The 16,849-nt window shown below is 42.2% G+C and overlaps 1 protein-coding gene across 8 annotated transcripts in view; it reads right to left on the bottom strand.

Annotated features, from left to right (window-relative positions):
- enox2 (ecto-NOX disulfide-thiol exchanger 2) overlaps positions 1 to 16,849 on the bottom strand; it is a 158,288-nt gene that overhangs the window by 1,228 nt on the left and 140,211 nt on the right. For 7 of the 8 annotated variants that reach the window (XM_049747624.2, XM_049747891.2, XM_049748128.2 and 4 more), the window contains 6 exons: positions 12,600 to 12,714; positions 7,843 to 8,030; positions 6,210 to 6,341; positions 3,068 to 3,124; positions 1,986 to 2,082; positions 1,321 to 1,406 (listed from right to left, as the gene is read on the bottom strand). In XM_049747624.2, the coding sequence (XP_049603581.1) occupies positions 1,321 to 1,406; positions 1,986 to 2,082; positions 3,068 to 3,124; positions 6,210 to 6,341; positions 7,843 to 8,030; positions 12,600 to 12,714 (675 nt within the window). The remainder of the gene's footprint in view (positions 1 to 1,320; positions 1,407 to 1,985; positions 2,083 to 3,067; positions 3,125 to 6,209; positions 6,342 to 7,842; positions 8,031 to 12,599; positions 12,715 to 16,849) is intronic. The other variant, XM_049747543.2, reaches the window with a different exon arrangement.

The following is a 16,849-nucleotide window of genomic DNA, read 5'->3' as shown; positions in this document are numbered from 1 at the left end:
GGCTGATTGAAAAAAACTGCATGCACGTGACAGATGAATGAATGTGCAATAAAAAGTGAACATTTTCCATGTTGTGGCGCTGCAACAGATTAGTAAATATTGATTTGATACGCGAGTAAACTAAGTTACGTACTGGGTGGATCCCAGTATGAATCAAACTTGCGAGTCAAAGTGCCTCAACATGTATGGTTGTCAGAGCATTAAGGGGGGTAGAGAATTTGGGCATAAAACAATGAAAGCAAGAACGGACAGTCTGTGCAGTAGAGTAATAACGTGTCTTAAACACTACTCGCAGACAGACGGAAATAAAAGAGGGGCACTCGGGCAGACGTGACGTGACTGAAAGGAACTCAAGAGCGTCCGTAGGATTGATGCCGCTGTTTGGCTAGCGGGCGTCTGAGCCAGCGACGAACGTGCTTTTAATATGTTCCGGCATCGGGGGAAATGGGCCGACCGGCCAGATCGTGCAAGGCGCACTCACCGATGACATTTTAGTATGGGAGACGAAGACAAACTGTCTGAAGAAGTTTCTTTTCAAGTGGCACTTTCTCAACCTCTATTCACAGACAGTGACTGGGGCTGAACCATCCATTGACTGCATTACACAAACAATCTGGGTGCAATTATCAGGCATTTCCTAATGACCACTTCTCTTAATAGGGAAACAGCATTGGGTATATGCTTTCTTAACACGATCAATAAGATTTTTGGCTTTGTGAGTTGGTCAATTTGACTTCATTTTCACCTTGAGACAACATAATCAAAACCACTTGACGATAAAGAGACTCCGGTCCTGTAGATGGCGGTAATGCACATCAAAAGTCGTCTTGTCAAATTGTCGTCAGTTTTTGTATCGCAGATCTACTGTGGAGCTTAAATTTGTGAATACGTGCGTCCATAGTCAAGGGAACTTCAAGCTGCTTGGAGATGATATTACAATGATTCACATGTTCGTTTATAATTTGCTTTTTAATATATCCATGCAACCTGTTCCTTTGCTTTGTGCTTGGTGGAGGTATGACATGCTCATTTTGAATTGATACTGTCAGAGAGGTGTTCTTTAAACTGTTGTCTACAGTTTTAGTTTATTTCAGCTACCTGAGACGATCAAACTACTAGGAACATGTCAAACTCCATTTAGACCACTAACAACTCCTATTATTATTATTTTCCACAATGACACAATTTTCATTAGCACTCTTTCAAATGAATTGAAAAACATTCATGCTTATTATACTCAGGTTTCAATCTTGCTCTATGTTAGCATAGCAATTGTTAGCATGCTCGCATTGCATCTGGATATGATGTGGTGGTGCCTACCTTGGTGTCGAGTCGCTGCAGGTAGGAGCAGATGTACTCAATGCTGGCTCCAAAGGGATGCACGTGCAGGAATGTGGAAATGATCCCTGAGGTAGGACACAAAAAGGTTGCATCTTAATATGAACAATAAAAACATGACTTATACTGTGTAGGAGAATGGTGGCATCACCTCCTCCACCTTTTACACTGTGGCTGAAAACTATTAGTGCAAGTGTTTAACGGCGGCTTTGTCGCCAAGGCCTCATCAAAGATAACCTCTCCCTGAAGTGAAAGTAAACCATCTGCTTTCTGCTCACACATGGCCCCTGGGGGGCCATCATACACCCACTCCGCTCATACCGACCACCTGCGGAGCATTAAGAGATCTACCCCGATGGCGTCTACCAAGGCCACCGCCGCCACTTGAGGCTCTTTGGCGAGGACAACACATTACGTCCCTTGTAGCAAATAGCTGAACACGAGCAATGTGCTGTGGCCACCAAACAAGTGTGGATGCTGACATTCAACATTCTCTGTGCTTTCAGTGACGCATTGAAAAACAAAATGACCCAGGAAGTTGGGTCAATTTTCGGTCCAATTTTTAACTCAAATTAGGTTGTTTGTAACCCAGCATTTTTAAGGGTGTAGTAGTGTAACTGCAAAAGAAACGTCCCTCTGGGTCTTACCGACGAGCACGGCTTCTCTCTCTGAATGAACCGGACTCGGGGACCTCCTCTCTGTAGGACCTTCCCTCTCTTGACTGCAGGATAACGGTGCACTTTCCTGTATACACACACATATAGTATATAAAAAAAAACAACAACAAAAAAAAACACTTTAAATGGGAAACGCAAAATGTATTTTATAACCGTGTGAAATTAAATAGCCATGTAATTTGTTTATGAGCTGCCTATTTTGGAAAAAAATGCCAATGAGTAGGCTATTATGAATTTTGTCTCACTGCTGCGTCACTGTAGGACAAATTTACATAATACCACCTCCACATTGCAACATGAATAGATACGCACACTAATTAATAAGAGGGATACAGGTGGTGCCTTCATGAGTGAAAATACAAATGATGCCTTTAGTGGGTTTGCTTTTTTTTTCCCAGACACTATGCTGTTTATGAGCCCACCTGCTTAGGCGCCATGCGCTAGCTCCGCCCTTGGTTGTCATGACAACCATGTTGGTGACCCCCTGCTTTAGAGTATTTCACCTGAACATGTCACAGGCATTATTTAGATTTCTGTGAAAGGTTTGGAATTTTGAAATAAATACACATTATGTCTTATTTCCAATCATATTAGCTAAGAAGGTAAATAGGCAACCATAAAAAAGAAATAGAAACAGACGACAAAGAGACAATCAGCATGCGAATACGTGGAGGAAAGAATTGGGGGAATGAGGCGAGGAGAGCACTTTGCCTGGAGCGACACAGGCGCACACACACATGCACGCGCGCACACACACAAACAGAAAGTATACTTGGAAGAATAATGATCAAATTGTTTGTTTTGGAGCTGTGACAGGTGGCAAAAAAAGAAAAAAGACAAGGAATAAATAATGTTTGTGTTTGGCGTCCTACATAATATTGTGCGCTTCCCAACACTGCCGAGTGGTGTTGTCTTGAAGCCTTCCTTTGCCCCCCAAGATCCCCAACACACATTACGCACGTGTGCGACTTTATTGGGTGACTAATGCGAGCGGATATGAATGATATGTCATGTCGCAAAGGGAAAGCCAAGCGAGGACGGCTGCCACTTACACTGGTTTGATTAGCAGCCTCGTCGCCGCCTCTGTCGTCTTGTTTGGATCGTTCCAGCTTCAACACAATAACAAAGACATGAGGCGCTGGATGTGCACTCCTGTAAGAGTATTTCCAAGGTTGTAAAATGATGTGGAGAAATACATTCTCGTTTTACGGAGGGTGAGCGGTTCTCTTTCGTTGACGCTGCTTTTCCGCAGATGCTGTAATTATAGATAAGGTAGGTCCTTGGTGGTTTTGTTGCTTTTACTTAAGTTTAATATGTTTGGATGGCCAAATAATGGCTCGTTATTTTGTTGATTATCCTGGTGAATGCTGGCATGGGCTGCTGCATTCACATCATTGTATGAATCACAATCCCTCGCAAATCTAAATTGATGTCACAGACACCGGACAAAATTTTGCCACCGGAATTCATTTATTTAATAGGGGAATTGAAAAATGATAGTAATTAACAGTCTCTACAATTTCCTAATTTAGTTGTTCTCATTCACTACACCAAGCAAATAAAATTCTTTTTGAGAAATCCTGCTACCCAACTAGTTAGCGAGAACAAGAATAATAATGATAAAAAGGACTTAATTGCATTGTTGTCTCGAACTAGGGCACATTTGGAAATATGTTCCGAGGGGGCACTAACTGTTGCTCGAATTTGCCGTTCGGGAGTTTAAAGAATGCACCAAAAAGAGGAGTGCTATCACCAGACGCTCCAACTGGGTACATGGTGCGCCAGTACATCAAGTGGTACAGATGGGAGCAGTTCAAGCACAAGTTGCTAAGTGGTTTTGAACATAAGCTGTGTTCTGAAATTAATGGGAGCGGAGCGCACTTACCACTCCGAACACACACAAACTGCACGGGTTCAGAGTGAATTTCCGGATGTGCCCGATGTGGCTACATATACTGTGACTTACTAACAAACTGACTGACCAATGTCAAAGAAATGTGCAATATCCGTGCAGATGGTTGGTATCTAATATTTACTGTAGCATATTAATATTTATGAATTCAAACATATTTGGTCAGATGATGAAGCTGAGAGTCAGCAGTGCGCTGAGGAAAAAAATGAATGCATGCCAACTCCACGGTCAGTGACGGGAATAGCCATAACGTCGGGGTCGGTCAGTCGATGGTTGGAAAAGATCTCGTCAACATGACAAATCACCCAACAAGAGTGGCTAATCTTAAGGGAAATGCACACCCAGGAATGGATTTTTCTGTCTCACATTAATGAGGGTGCCTCTCACGATTCATGTTTGCCCCAATGCTGGAATTTAATTAGCATATTTCTCAGCGGGTACGGGGGATTGCATTTATTATAAATTCCAGTGGCGTTAATGCAGTATTGACAAGCTTGTCCCTGGGCTTGATCAGAAGGAGGAGACCTACTCAAACATGGACTGTAATAACAATAACGCTTCGGTTCGCTTTTAACGCCGGCCATTGCTCTCACAAGAATAAGCAAGTGCAAGACCTAAAACCCGAGTCGATGGACAAAATATTGAGTGTCATCCTCTCTCAACGATGCAGGCCGTCGCCGATCGATATCAAGCCCTTTGGATGGGAGACATGTCTCAAGGGCAGACACTGGAGTAACAAAGGTGATCCCAGGATGAATAATGATGACAATGAAGAAGGAAACTGAACATTAGGAGTCTTTTGACATAGTTAATGATTTACTACAATTTAAGGCTGATTTACATACATATCTGGAGCGTCGATGTACTGCTTCGTTCGCATCTGTCTTGGTCAGTAACATTAACGATTAACGGAGTGGAGTATGAAAAGGAGAGATCTTCATTCGGAATGATTTCAATCAGAATACCAAAAATGTTTCCACGTAAACCCTGCTTGCTTGCTCATTTGCAACATTTGAGTTTTTTCTTCATGTCTGTCAGTTATTCACCTCATTATGTTATCTACAAAGTTGAATTGAGACAATTTGATTCTTGGTTGTTATTTTTACTTAATTTCCCAGTCTTAAAAAACAACTTGGGCAATTACACTCTTAGCTGACAATAAAATGAAATTGTAATATCATTCAGTTTGAAATTTGTAGAAAACAAACAAACAAACAAACAAACAAACAAACAAACAAACAAACAAACAAACAAACAAACAAACATAATTATCCTTGACATATATATGGAATTAGTATTTTTATGGGGGGGCTCAAATCCTAGTATGAAATAGAGCATCCTCTGAAACAATAGCAACTCTACCCTTCAAAAGAAACCGACCGACCGACCGACCGACCGACCGACCGACAGACCGACAGACCGACCGACAGACCGACAGACCGACAGACCGACAGACCGACAGACCGACCGACCGACCGACCGACCGACCGACAGACCGACAGACCGACAGACCGACAGACCGACCGACAGACAGACAGACAGACAGACCGACAGACCGACAGACCGACCGACCCAAAAAAAACAAACAAAAACAAATAAACCACTCACTTAAATAAGGCCACAAGTGATTTCGCGAGGTTATGTAAGCTACATGAGAGAAGATATGGCGTGGGCAAATGAACCGGCTCATTTGGTAGCAAAGTGCAGGAAAATACACGTCCATTTGCAAACGTCTTTAAAAAAGGAAAAAAAGCACAAAGTGGAGCTCGTTGGGAGTGGAACAAGAACATTAGAAGACTCAAGCGGCAAATCGGCACCCTCGCTGTGCTCGCTTCAGTCATGCGGCACTAGAAATAAAGCCAAAAGAAAAAGACATCTTTGGGTATGTCTGATGGCACCAGTATGAGGTTAGTCAAATGAGCCAGCTAGCTTCTTGTGATGCCAAAAGAGCGCACGCTCCCCATTTGATTACACATTTGAGATTTTTGAGGAAAATATGCCTTAAACGGAACTTATAACATCGGTAAACAAATAGCATACAGAAGTGATGGGAGCCCTGGGGAGTGTGTACAGTGGCCATCACAATCATCAAAATGATGAAAATTTATCTTTTAACTTTTACTTTTGTATGACGGTTAATCATGTTAAAAGGTTACTTTTTGCCTGTACAATTCCTAAAGTATTTCTGATGACTAATTATGATTATAACTGCCGTGTGTATTATTTTGAAAGTGGTCGTGTGTGTGTCTGTGTGTGTGTGTGCGTGTCTATGTGTGTGTTACCTGCGTCTTCTGCAAGGTTTGCAGTCCTTCCTTCAGGGTGTGGACTTGATGCTTGAGCTGCTGTTTGTCCTCCAGACTCTTCTCCAGCTCACACTCCCGCTGCTTCAGCTCCTCACGCATTTTCAGGAGTTGCTGTGACAAGAACAGAATACAAGAAAAACACTTATTGCTTGAACAATATTTAGGGTTTGAAACTAAAGTGAGGCAAAATGTGACGACGGAAAAGAAACAGGAGTCCGACTTAATTGAGCAACATGGCAAATTGCTAACATAAAGAAAGCAGATAATTTCTCTCCCACTGTTGAGAAATATTCTGATCATAGGAAAAAGGAGGGCCTCCCGTGGTGAGATGTTTTTCGAGACATGAGAATTGTGGTGGGGTCTTGGCGAGTGCTTTTGCACTCGCTATTTCAGCAGAAGGAAAGTGAGTGAGATGCTGATATGAGGGAGACCAATTCACAGTCTTCCAATTCATTCAATCCATTCACCTGCTCAATATAAAAGGTAATTACTCTGCGTGCGGACATGAACAGCAGGACACGATTGGAGAGAGAGAGAGAAAATGAGAGAGAGAGAGAGAGAGAGAGAGAGAGAGAGAGAGAGAGAGAGAGAGAGAGAGAGAGAGAGAGAGAGAGAGACAGCGAGAGAGGAGACATGATGGGAGACAAAAGATGAAACATTAAGGATAGGGCTTTAGAATATTAGTGGAAAACAAACAATTCAAAATATCGAATTGTATCTCAATACACAGGGTGTGATAAAATTAAAGGATGGCACATTTTAAATGAAATGATTAGATTCATTTGAAATCAAAACAGACTTTTGACTGAAATAGGTTTTTGTTTCGGCACCAGTAGATAATGAACAATTCTTCAAAAAAAGAGGCTTCACACTGTTTATGACACTCCCACTTCGAGTTAACCGCCAAATTGAACATAAACCGAAAATAATGACACATTGTGCGTTCAAACAACCATACAACTTTGCCTTCCTCTAGCTTAATGCTGAAAAAATGCTAATGAATAGCATTGCAATTGACTGTGCTTATTACTTAAGCAATATGTATTTGATCACAAATGGTGCAGCAACACATGCAGAAGGACAAAACTACAGTATTCAAGGCATAAATTATACATCCTCTGTGAAGAATGACTACCATCTGTTATTTTCCCTGTTAAAAATGTATGTATTAATTTTATCATTGCCAGTTCCATTCATGAGAAAACATTATTTGAGAGGAGTGTTCTACGTTACAAACGTGGTCACAGAATGAATTAAACTACTACTGGATGCTTATGAAAAAACCCCAACAAATAGCCACTCGGTGATAGTGAGGATGCACCAATTCCTTCCTGTTCCCTCTTCATTATACGTATGTCTGCATTCATCTTCAAAGAGTGAGTAGTTTTACTTGATTATAGTTCCATAATACAGTGGGGTAATTCCTTCTCCGCCATAACTTAGTGGTTAGTATATCTGCCTCATCGTCAAGAGGTTCTGGGTTAGTTTGTATGTTCTGGGGGTTCTTTTTACATTAATAAAAATATTCATGAAAGATTATTGGGAGACTTACTACACTTCATCCATAGGTGTTCATATTTGTCTGGCTGGCATATACGTCTGTGTTTGTTACCTTCTGCATGCCTTGCAGCGCCTGCTGCAGAAAGCTGAGCTGCTGAGTGTGCGTGCTGTCCTCCTCGCTCCTGATTGGCTGGTTCTTGCCCTGTTCCTGCTTGAGCAGCTCCACCTCATTCCGGTAGGCATCCAGCTGACAGCGCAGTGAGTCGTTTTCCTCCTTCAAGGCCTCAGCTTGCGACACGCCTGCGCACACGTCAACAGGACGGCGGTACAATGACGAGTGGTCAAACAGTCAAATTCAAAAAATTTTTGCGAGCAAACAGCAACATTGTCAAAATTGTCAAGGGCCTGCTATCATTTTGGATGTGCTGAAACCCGACTGCCTGAAGAATTGTTAGCTGGTAAAAATAACAACAATAATAATAATTATAATAATAACAACACTGAGGTGGAAAGAAAATAGGGGAGGTCTGGTGACTTCCTGGGGGGTAATCAAAAGGCTTAAAATTAAACCCTAGACAAGGGGAAAAGCTCCTGTGCAAAGGTCATGCACATAGGTGACAGATGGGCGGATGGTACCTCACTGCTATTCTCATTATCATCAAAAGTCAGGAACTAACCTTTCCTATGAATGATGGAAACACTATTTACAGCACACTATACACTATAGTTCAAGTATGTTGTGTTGTCGCAAAGGCTTAAAACTTAATGGCTTTCACAATTTTGCAGCAACTGACCAAAAGAATAGTCAGCCTTGTTTTCTGCCAAGATGGGCTGCCATAAAAACGCAAATGAGGGTTAACAGGAAGAAAGCAACGTTTGTGAAAGTATTTTTAACTAAACAGAAAAAAAATACTGCGTAACACTTAAAAAAATAGTCCCAACATTAAAGTACAGTAGGAAAGGCGGTCTGTTTGTGATATCATTGCAAGTATCTGAAGCATTATGCACCGTTTCAACATTAACACGATAGCTAAAGATAGCAAAATTGTATTAAAATGTTAAATACAATTAACTGTACATAGACAGTGATTCAATTGCCTCTTAAGTGAGTTCAAGTACCACTAGTGGAATTTAAGAATCACTGGCATAAAAGCTACAACAACAAACTAGCAGGGGTTTTAACGCTTGGTTAGTTTGGTGCTTAGACGGGCTACAGAAATCTTAAGAGAGTTAACAGAACAAGAGCAAAGTTTGCATCGATTTAACCATGGAGGCAGCCACTGCCAGAAGACGCACGACCCAAAAAAGTCTGCTCCCTCGACGGGTTGCCACAGAAATTAAAACAAAGAATAAGCAGAAAGGGAAAGGTTTGTGGGTAATTGGAGGAAAACAATCATTGCATTGAATACTTTATTTAATGAGGCAACAACCAGTACAGAGTGCAATTCATTTATGCTTAGCTAATTTGCTGCTTAGACAGGCTGCCAGAACTAGTAAGAGTGAGTTAAGAAACAAAGTTGGTATTGACTTAACAATGCGGCAGCAACAAACAGAGTACTTTTAATTCTGTCCTAGCTAGTCTGCTACATGTTGCCATACAAAAGGAACTTGATAAGAAACGGGAAAGAAATTTGTGGGAAATAAATAAATAAATACCGTATTTGCCGGTGTATTGGTCGACCTTTTTCGATCCAAAATCGACCTCGACTTATACACCGAGTCATAAAATTTAACTTCGTATTCATCGCTTCAAATGTGATGGTAACCAAGGCCGTTTCTCATGCATCTCATTGTGTGTTGCACTTAGAAAATTTGAACCGGGCGGCGTGCGCGAGTGCGCGGCCCGCTGGAAGTCGAATGAGGCGCCGCGATCTCCTCCGCGGTGCTTATAAACAGCCGATCCGCTCGGCGGGGGCTATTTTCGGCCACTTGGCGCATGCGCACGGCCTCCCGGATGTGCCGGGCGGGTGCGCGAGCTCGCCGGCCGCTGGAAGTCGAATGAGGCGCCGCGATCTCCTCCGCGGTGCTTATAAACAGCCGATCCGCTCGGCGGGGGCTATTTTTGGCCACTTGGCGCGTGCGCACGGCCTCCCGGATGTGCCGGGCGGGTGCGCGAGCTCGCCGGCCGCTGGAAGTCGAATGAGGCGCCGCGATCTCCTCCGCGGTGCTTATAAACAGCCGATCCGCTCGGCGGGGGCTATTTTCGGCCACTTGGCGCGTGCGCACGGCCTCCCGGATGTGCCGGGCGGGTGCGCGAGCTCGCCGGCCGCTGGAAGTCGAATGAGGCGCCGCGATCTCCTCCGCGGTGCTTATAAACAGCCGATCCGCTCGGCGGGGGCTATTTTTGGCCACTTGGCGCGTGCGCACGGCCTCCCGGATGTGCCGGGCGGGTGCGCGAGCTCGCCGGCTGCTGGAAGTCGAATGAGGCGCCGCGATCTCCTCCGCGGTGCTTATAAAGTGCCGATCCGCTCGGCTTGGAGCTATTTCCGGCCTCCCGTTGGTGCCGGGCGGCGTGCGCGAGCTCGCCGGCCGCCATCTCCTTCCTCCGCGGTGCTTATAAACAGCCGCATGCGCACGGCCTCCCGGAATTTGAACACATTTCGTCAATAAATTTCGCATATTAAATTTTGAAGTTTAATATAATGCAACAATTGAGCTCGACTTATACAAAGGATATATCATAAAATCGTAAATTTCCGTCGAATTTTAGGGGGTCGACTTATACACCGAGTCGACCTGTACACCGGCAAATACGGTAAATAAATACTACGACAGTCTGTTAATGTATTTGACTGTCACTAGATTATGCAAACTTTAAATATGGCAATTACAAGTTTCCATTTTAACAACGCAGACAATGTTTCTTTTTTTATGCATAAATATATATTTTGGAACATGGTAAAACTGATAATTATATAATGGTTTAAGTGCGATTTGTTCATTTTCCTAATGGATGTCTGCGCCAAACATCTGCAAGATGCTTCAGAAAAACAGAACGTAAAATCTATTCATCTATTCATGTCTTTGCTGAATCGCTTGTCGTGAGCTGGAGCCTATCCCAGACACCTTCAATTCAATATCCTTCACAACTCATGATCAACAGGAGATTAGCGAGTGGGAAAAAAGATGCGATAATCCCACAGCGTTTTGTCCGCTGGATCCCCACTGGACATATGACACGACCTATCGAACAAAATCAAAGGCCGGGATATTGTATGCTTGTCTCCGGGGAAGTTAATTGGAAGACGGGGTGGGGAAAGTTCTTTGGGGAAGTGCAAGCCCACCAACAGGAGATAAAAGCCAACCTGTGAGTGAGAGCGCTCCATTTGTTATTTGTATTTATGAGTGTTGCGTCGAGGACCGTTAATGAGCACTCGCTGGGCATGACTGTAGTCTTCTGGCAGGTTTAGAGGTGAGAAGCATTGATCTGAGACGTGTCAAACCCTTGGGCAGATTTGGAATGTTTGCTATCTAACGGGAGGCGCTATCGACCCGCTGGCATCCATGTTATGGTTCACCCTACATGCACATGTGGATGGAGCTTACGCTTTTCTATTTTGGAGTCTGACACAGCTGATCGATCGCCGCCTAAAGAGGGGTTTGGGTCATCGTGGGGCTGGGTGATGTGTTTAAATGTCAATAGAAACAGCGGAAAGTTAACCGGTGAACCCCCAGCATCTGGCGGGAAGACCAAACATTTGACAGCAAGCGCTCATTACCACAATGACCGACTTGAAGGCTTGCGAAATGTCGAGTATAGTATACAACTTTGTTTGCATACATACATCTATCTATATGTTGATTAGCCAAGCTATCAATGTAGCAAAGAGGACATTTCAGGACTATTATATAGCGGGTAAAAGAAAGAAAGGCAGTTTTTGGGAGTATTAAAAAAAACAAATAAAATGCCCCTGTTGCATAAAAGATGATGTGACAAGCTGAGGGTGTAATGTTTTCTGGTGAAAAAAAAAAAAAAATCGATATAACAATGCGAAGCATGCAAAAGGCACAGCTAATTCTGTTTGCTGCATAGAGAGGTGCTACAGAAAACAAAATTAAGAACGAACAGGAAAAATGTTTGTGAAAGTAAAAAAAAAAAAAAAAAAAAAAAAAAGGAGTTACTATATAATAGATGAAACAGCGTGGCAACAACCATGTTAATTAGCCATGCTGTTCTGTTAGCAATCAGTGCAAATCAGGGCCATTATTAGGCCAGGAGGAAGTTAAAGTTAGGACGGCAGATTTAGCGGCACCGTTCCACTTTTGTTACTTCAGCAAACGGCCACCTTGTTCTATCCTGGGCTGACAGCTGCTGGCAGCTTTGAACAGCTTCACACATTACTCTCACATATTTGCGCACGCAAAACAGCTTCACACGCTACCCTAAAAGGTGATGAAGATCTGAAAGTGTTTGTCAGTGATTGCTCTTCTTTAGGATAACAAGAGATAATTAAAAATCAGCATCTGAAATGCTTCTCATATTGTTTTGACAAACTAAACTTCTTTGCTTGTTTTTTGCGGTGCTTCTTCATAAACTTAAAGAACAACTTTGGCTATACTTTTCTGCCAGACCCTTCACAGTGAGCAAGGAGAGGTCCACCATCCACGCAGCACCGTGCCTCTCACCACATCAAAATCAGAATCAGCTTAATTAGCCAAGTTTGTGCATGCCAAACAAGGAATTTGACTCAGGTTGATCTCAGTCTCTGTACAACATCAACAATGAATGGGGTTAACCACGCTGCTGTAAGTGTGGGAAGGACTTGAAGCGCCACATAAAACCGGGCCAAGAACTACGCGTCATCAGCCAGGCCTGGTCTACGGGAACGTTTACCACATTCATCCAGAAAATATTTATGGAGGGCATACCCGAGTCCTCCGAATCTTTGCTGTCCGGCACCTCTTCCATGTCGTCGTCGGACATCTCCATCTCTTCCTCACGCCGGATGCCCATCAGCTGCTCGTTGTGCATGTTTCGAATCTCCTGAAAGACAGAATAAAGGGAAGATGGCGTCAGGAAACAGAAAAAAAAGATGCAAATGACCAAACGTGTATTATTATAAAGCAAGCTAAATGTTCAGCCTGCTCTGTGGGGGACGCATGCATCAATGACCAAGCAAAAACAAAGTCTTTGTGCCCCCCTGCCGAAAGCTGCCATTAGAAGGTAATGACATGACAAGGTGGAGGTGGCGAGCAAAAGTGCTGGATTGCAGCAACAGACGGCTCTCGAGGTGAGAAGGATCCATGCCCCCCTGTAATCTGACACAAAGCCACACATTTTTCCAATTGCCTGTGGTTCTTTGTCTTTTTAGGCCTATTTCCTATTCTCAAGTGACCAGCAAAACCACTTTGACTTTTGTTGTGAAGTGGGATGTGCTGGGCCTTCAGAGATACACACAACAAAAGTATTATTGGTATTTGTGCTGTTGTCTTTCCTTTCAATCCTGGCAAGAGCACATATTTTCTCTGTTGTCGACAAGGCGTCTCCACACAGAGAAATCGCCCATTTCCTCGATTGTTTCTTTTATGGCTAGCAATAAAATCGAGAATGTAAGTAATTAAGCTAGTTTATATACATGCACACTGCTGTATTCATTGATAAACATTACTGTTCATGAACCAATTATTGTTTTTCATTTGTTATTATTTAAAGGGGAAGTCAGGTACCACATTTTCTTTACAATATAATGTTTTATGCAGCCACGACTAGTCTAAACATGACATTCTGATTAATATTATTGTTTTTATCCATATCTCAGGTGGTGGCCATTTTGCCAGTTGCTGTCAACTGAAAATGAGATCACAGTTGCTCCACCAATTAATGTAGCGTTTTAACCACATTTGTCCATGAGTGATATTGTTGAGTCTGCACGTGAGTGTCTGGCCGTGAGCTCCGTTCTACAGCAGCTTCTGCATGAACGTGCTCATTTTGGTTCGCTTATCTTTGATACCGTGGGGACAATGATGACATTAAGATTGAATGCCAAGTTTTATATGAAAAATTACTGCCTTGATATGACACCATTCCGTCAAGAAAACGCACAAGAAATAAACATGACTTCTCTTATCTATTTTGTAACATGCAGCCTTTCTTACAGTACTAATAATAGAAATCAAACGCAGCCATCATCATAAAATCAACCGACTGAATAAAATATTACCCCTAAAGTGCCAAAGGGACCTTAAAACAAAGTGCCTGAGAGTAAATCAACTTTGAGCCATCTGTCAGCTAACATTTTTCAGACGGAGGCCGATGGCAGAGGTCACACACAAACACCTGCAGACACACACAACCATCTGCTGTGTACACACACACACAGACACACAGACAGACACAAAAAGACTAGTGAAGGGAGTCTCGACTGTGCCTGGGAGGAGTGCAGCCTTCCATGCTTCACCTCCCGGCCAGTCAATCACACAGAATAGACACAAGATGGCCGCCTGTGTGACGATCGGTTGACTCACCTTGTCTTGCCACTCTGTTCCTGACAGAATGCATTCATCCAGTCAAACGCCACCCCCATCCCTTAGTAGATAGATGCCGCTAAATGCTTCCAAAGCGCCAACGGTGCATTACTTAGCAGGAAGTAGCCTGTCATTTTCTCGCCTTTTATTTTATCTGTGACGGGATGTCGGCTGCAAAAGTGACAAGTAGCACTGGCACAACCGCATGTGGCTTAAAGGAAAACCATTTGTACTTGTTAAAAAACAACACATTACATTGGAAAATACTTTTGGGTTTAAAAACAAATACCACAAAATCCTCCCACTGGTTTTATACATCTTAATTAATGCACTTTGAGCCTCAACAACAACTAGTGTTGAATGTGCTTTTAAGGGGTGTGGTCTAGTTGGTGATGTCAGAAACATTGCCCAGTTGTGTGAGCATCAGGATTTTAGTTTAGGCTTACTGTAGCTGCTTGCGTGTGACAAAGAGAAATATACATTGTGTATTGCCCTAAAGTCAGCTTGCGTAATGCTAATACATACATAAACTGGAAATATTATAGAGCTAATTATTATATAATAGTATATATTATGAAATATTTCATTGACAAATCAGCATGTCACTGATTTATAATTCTACCTGGTGGCCAAGTTACACACAGCAGAAATACAATGCCCGTAATAGTACAATGACCAGCTCAGTGGCCTAGTAGTGGAGTGTCCGCCTTGAGACTGGAAGGTTGTGGGTTCAAACCACAGCCGGGTCATACCAAAGACTATAAAAATGGGACCCATTGCCTCCCTGCTTGGCACTCAGCATTAAGGGTTGGAATTGGGGGGTTAGATCACCAAATGATTCCCGAGCGCGGCACCGCTGCTGCTCACTGCTCCCCTCTCCCCCAGGGGATGGATCAAAATCACATGGGGATGGGTTAAATGCAGAGGACAAATTTCACCACACCCAGATGTGTGTGTGACGATGATCATTGGGACTTTGGGACTTTAATATAAATGCATTAGGTCACATTCTGCTTAATTAATTACATTCTAGTATTTAATGATGATCTTACTTTGTTTTTATCAAGTACAATGCTCACCACTCAAAATGTTATTATTAAAAACATGAAAAAAAAATTTTTTGTTGGAGTTATCTTGGGGACCGATTAATTTATTTCAACCACTGTAGTTAAAATACTCATATACTGTACACTTTTAGAGGGCAAGGAGTTGCAGTTTTTTTTTTTTTTAATTTGTGTCACTTGGATTCTCTGTTATGCAGTTGTGAATAAATGTAGCTCGAGTCTTATCCCGAATGCTTATTTATTTACCGATGTGCACTTTTTAATTTTACTATCATGAATAATGTTGAAATGATAGACACATTTAAGTGCCTTTTGCTTCAGCACACTCTCAATAAACCCAATCTAATTTGATATTGATATAGCCTACTTAATAGCTGGATGTGGTCGGCTGTTTTGCACCACATTGCAAGTTTAAGAACTTGCTCATGGTTAACTATTATTTTATTTTTTATGAATGAGGTCTTATTCGCTCACTGCATTTTCTTTCACTTGCATTGAGAGCCGTGCTTAACCTTCCCTAGTGTAAAAGCCTATTTAAACAAGCATGTTAGAAAAGGTAGAATGCATGAACCCTGAGGCCTAATGAATCAAAATGGCTGGCTTGGTCTGGTGCACTGCTTGTATCGAAGATCATTTAGAGACCTCAGTGGTTAGACAAAAGACGGATAGAACAGAAGAATGGTCTTTACATCGTGTGCATGCAAGGAAACCATGTTTTTGCATTGAAACACTTGTAATTTATCATCCATTGGTCACACAATTGGATACAAAACCTCTTTCACACAGAGGTACTACAAAATTGCCAAAAGAAAGCCATCATGCTGGATCCAGCTTTTTACAGGCAGTGTTCAACACCTACCTTCAAAAGGTCATAACTGTGAGATTTTCGTGTGAGCAAGTTTGTTTAATTACCTTTAAAACCAAATACAATGGTACCTTGACTTGTGAATTAAATTTGTCCATTAACCTTGTGATTCAATTTAAAGGCCTTTCAAATCAATTTTCCCAATTGAAATCAACTGAAATGCCATGAATCTGTTCCAGCACCCTCCAAAAATATAGATTTTGTTTTTAGTTAAACAAACAAAAAACAGAAAACTAAATTCTATGCAACACTATAAGAAATACGTCTTAAAAAGTAACTATTGAACATCAAGGGTCACTAACCTTTTTGAAGCTGAGAGCTACTTCTTTAGGAGTGATTAATACATAGGGCCAACAATTAGAAATACACATTTGATAATAATTTATTATTTTTATGTTATTATTAGCAATTCATGATGTTCATTTCTGTGTAGACACTGAACATGGTTATAATGTGTAATTGTGGCTCGCTGACCTTGCTCATATGCCAAAGCATTACAGCAACTTAACTGTCCCATTTTTGCTACTTCAAAACTTGTAATCGGGGGCATTTGTAAGTTAAGGTACCACTGCATTACTATTATAGCTTAAGACACTTACCAAACAGATTTGATCATAAGCGGTCCAGGCTGCGCTACAACCCAAATACTAACTTTGAAAAAAGCATCATGCTAACTGATCTAGTTGGACGATACGTTAGGGGACAAAGTTACCTCATATAATACT

Source organism: Syngnathus scovelli, chromosome 1, assembly GCF_024217435.2.
Source record: "Syngnathus scovelli strain Florida chromosome 1, RoL_Ssco_1.2, whole genome shotgun sequence".
Classification (NCBI taxonomy): Eukaryota; Metazoa; Chordata; class Actinopteri; order Syngnathiformes; family Syngnathidae; genus Syngnathus; species Syngnathus scovelli.
The sequence above is the reverse complement of the archived record's forward strand: the minus strand, read 5'-3'. Positions and strand labels throughout refer to the sequence as shown.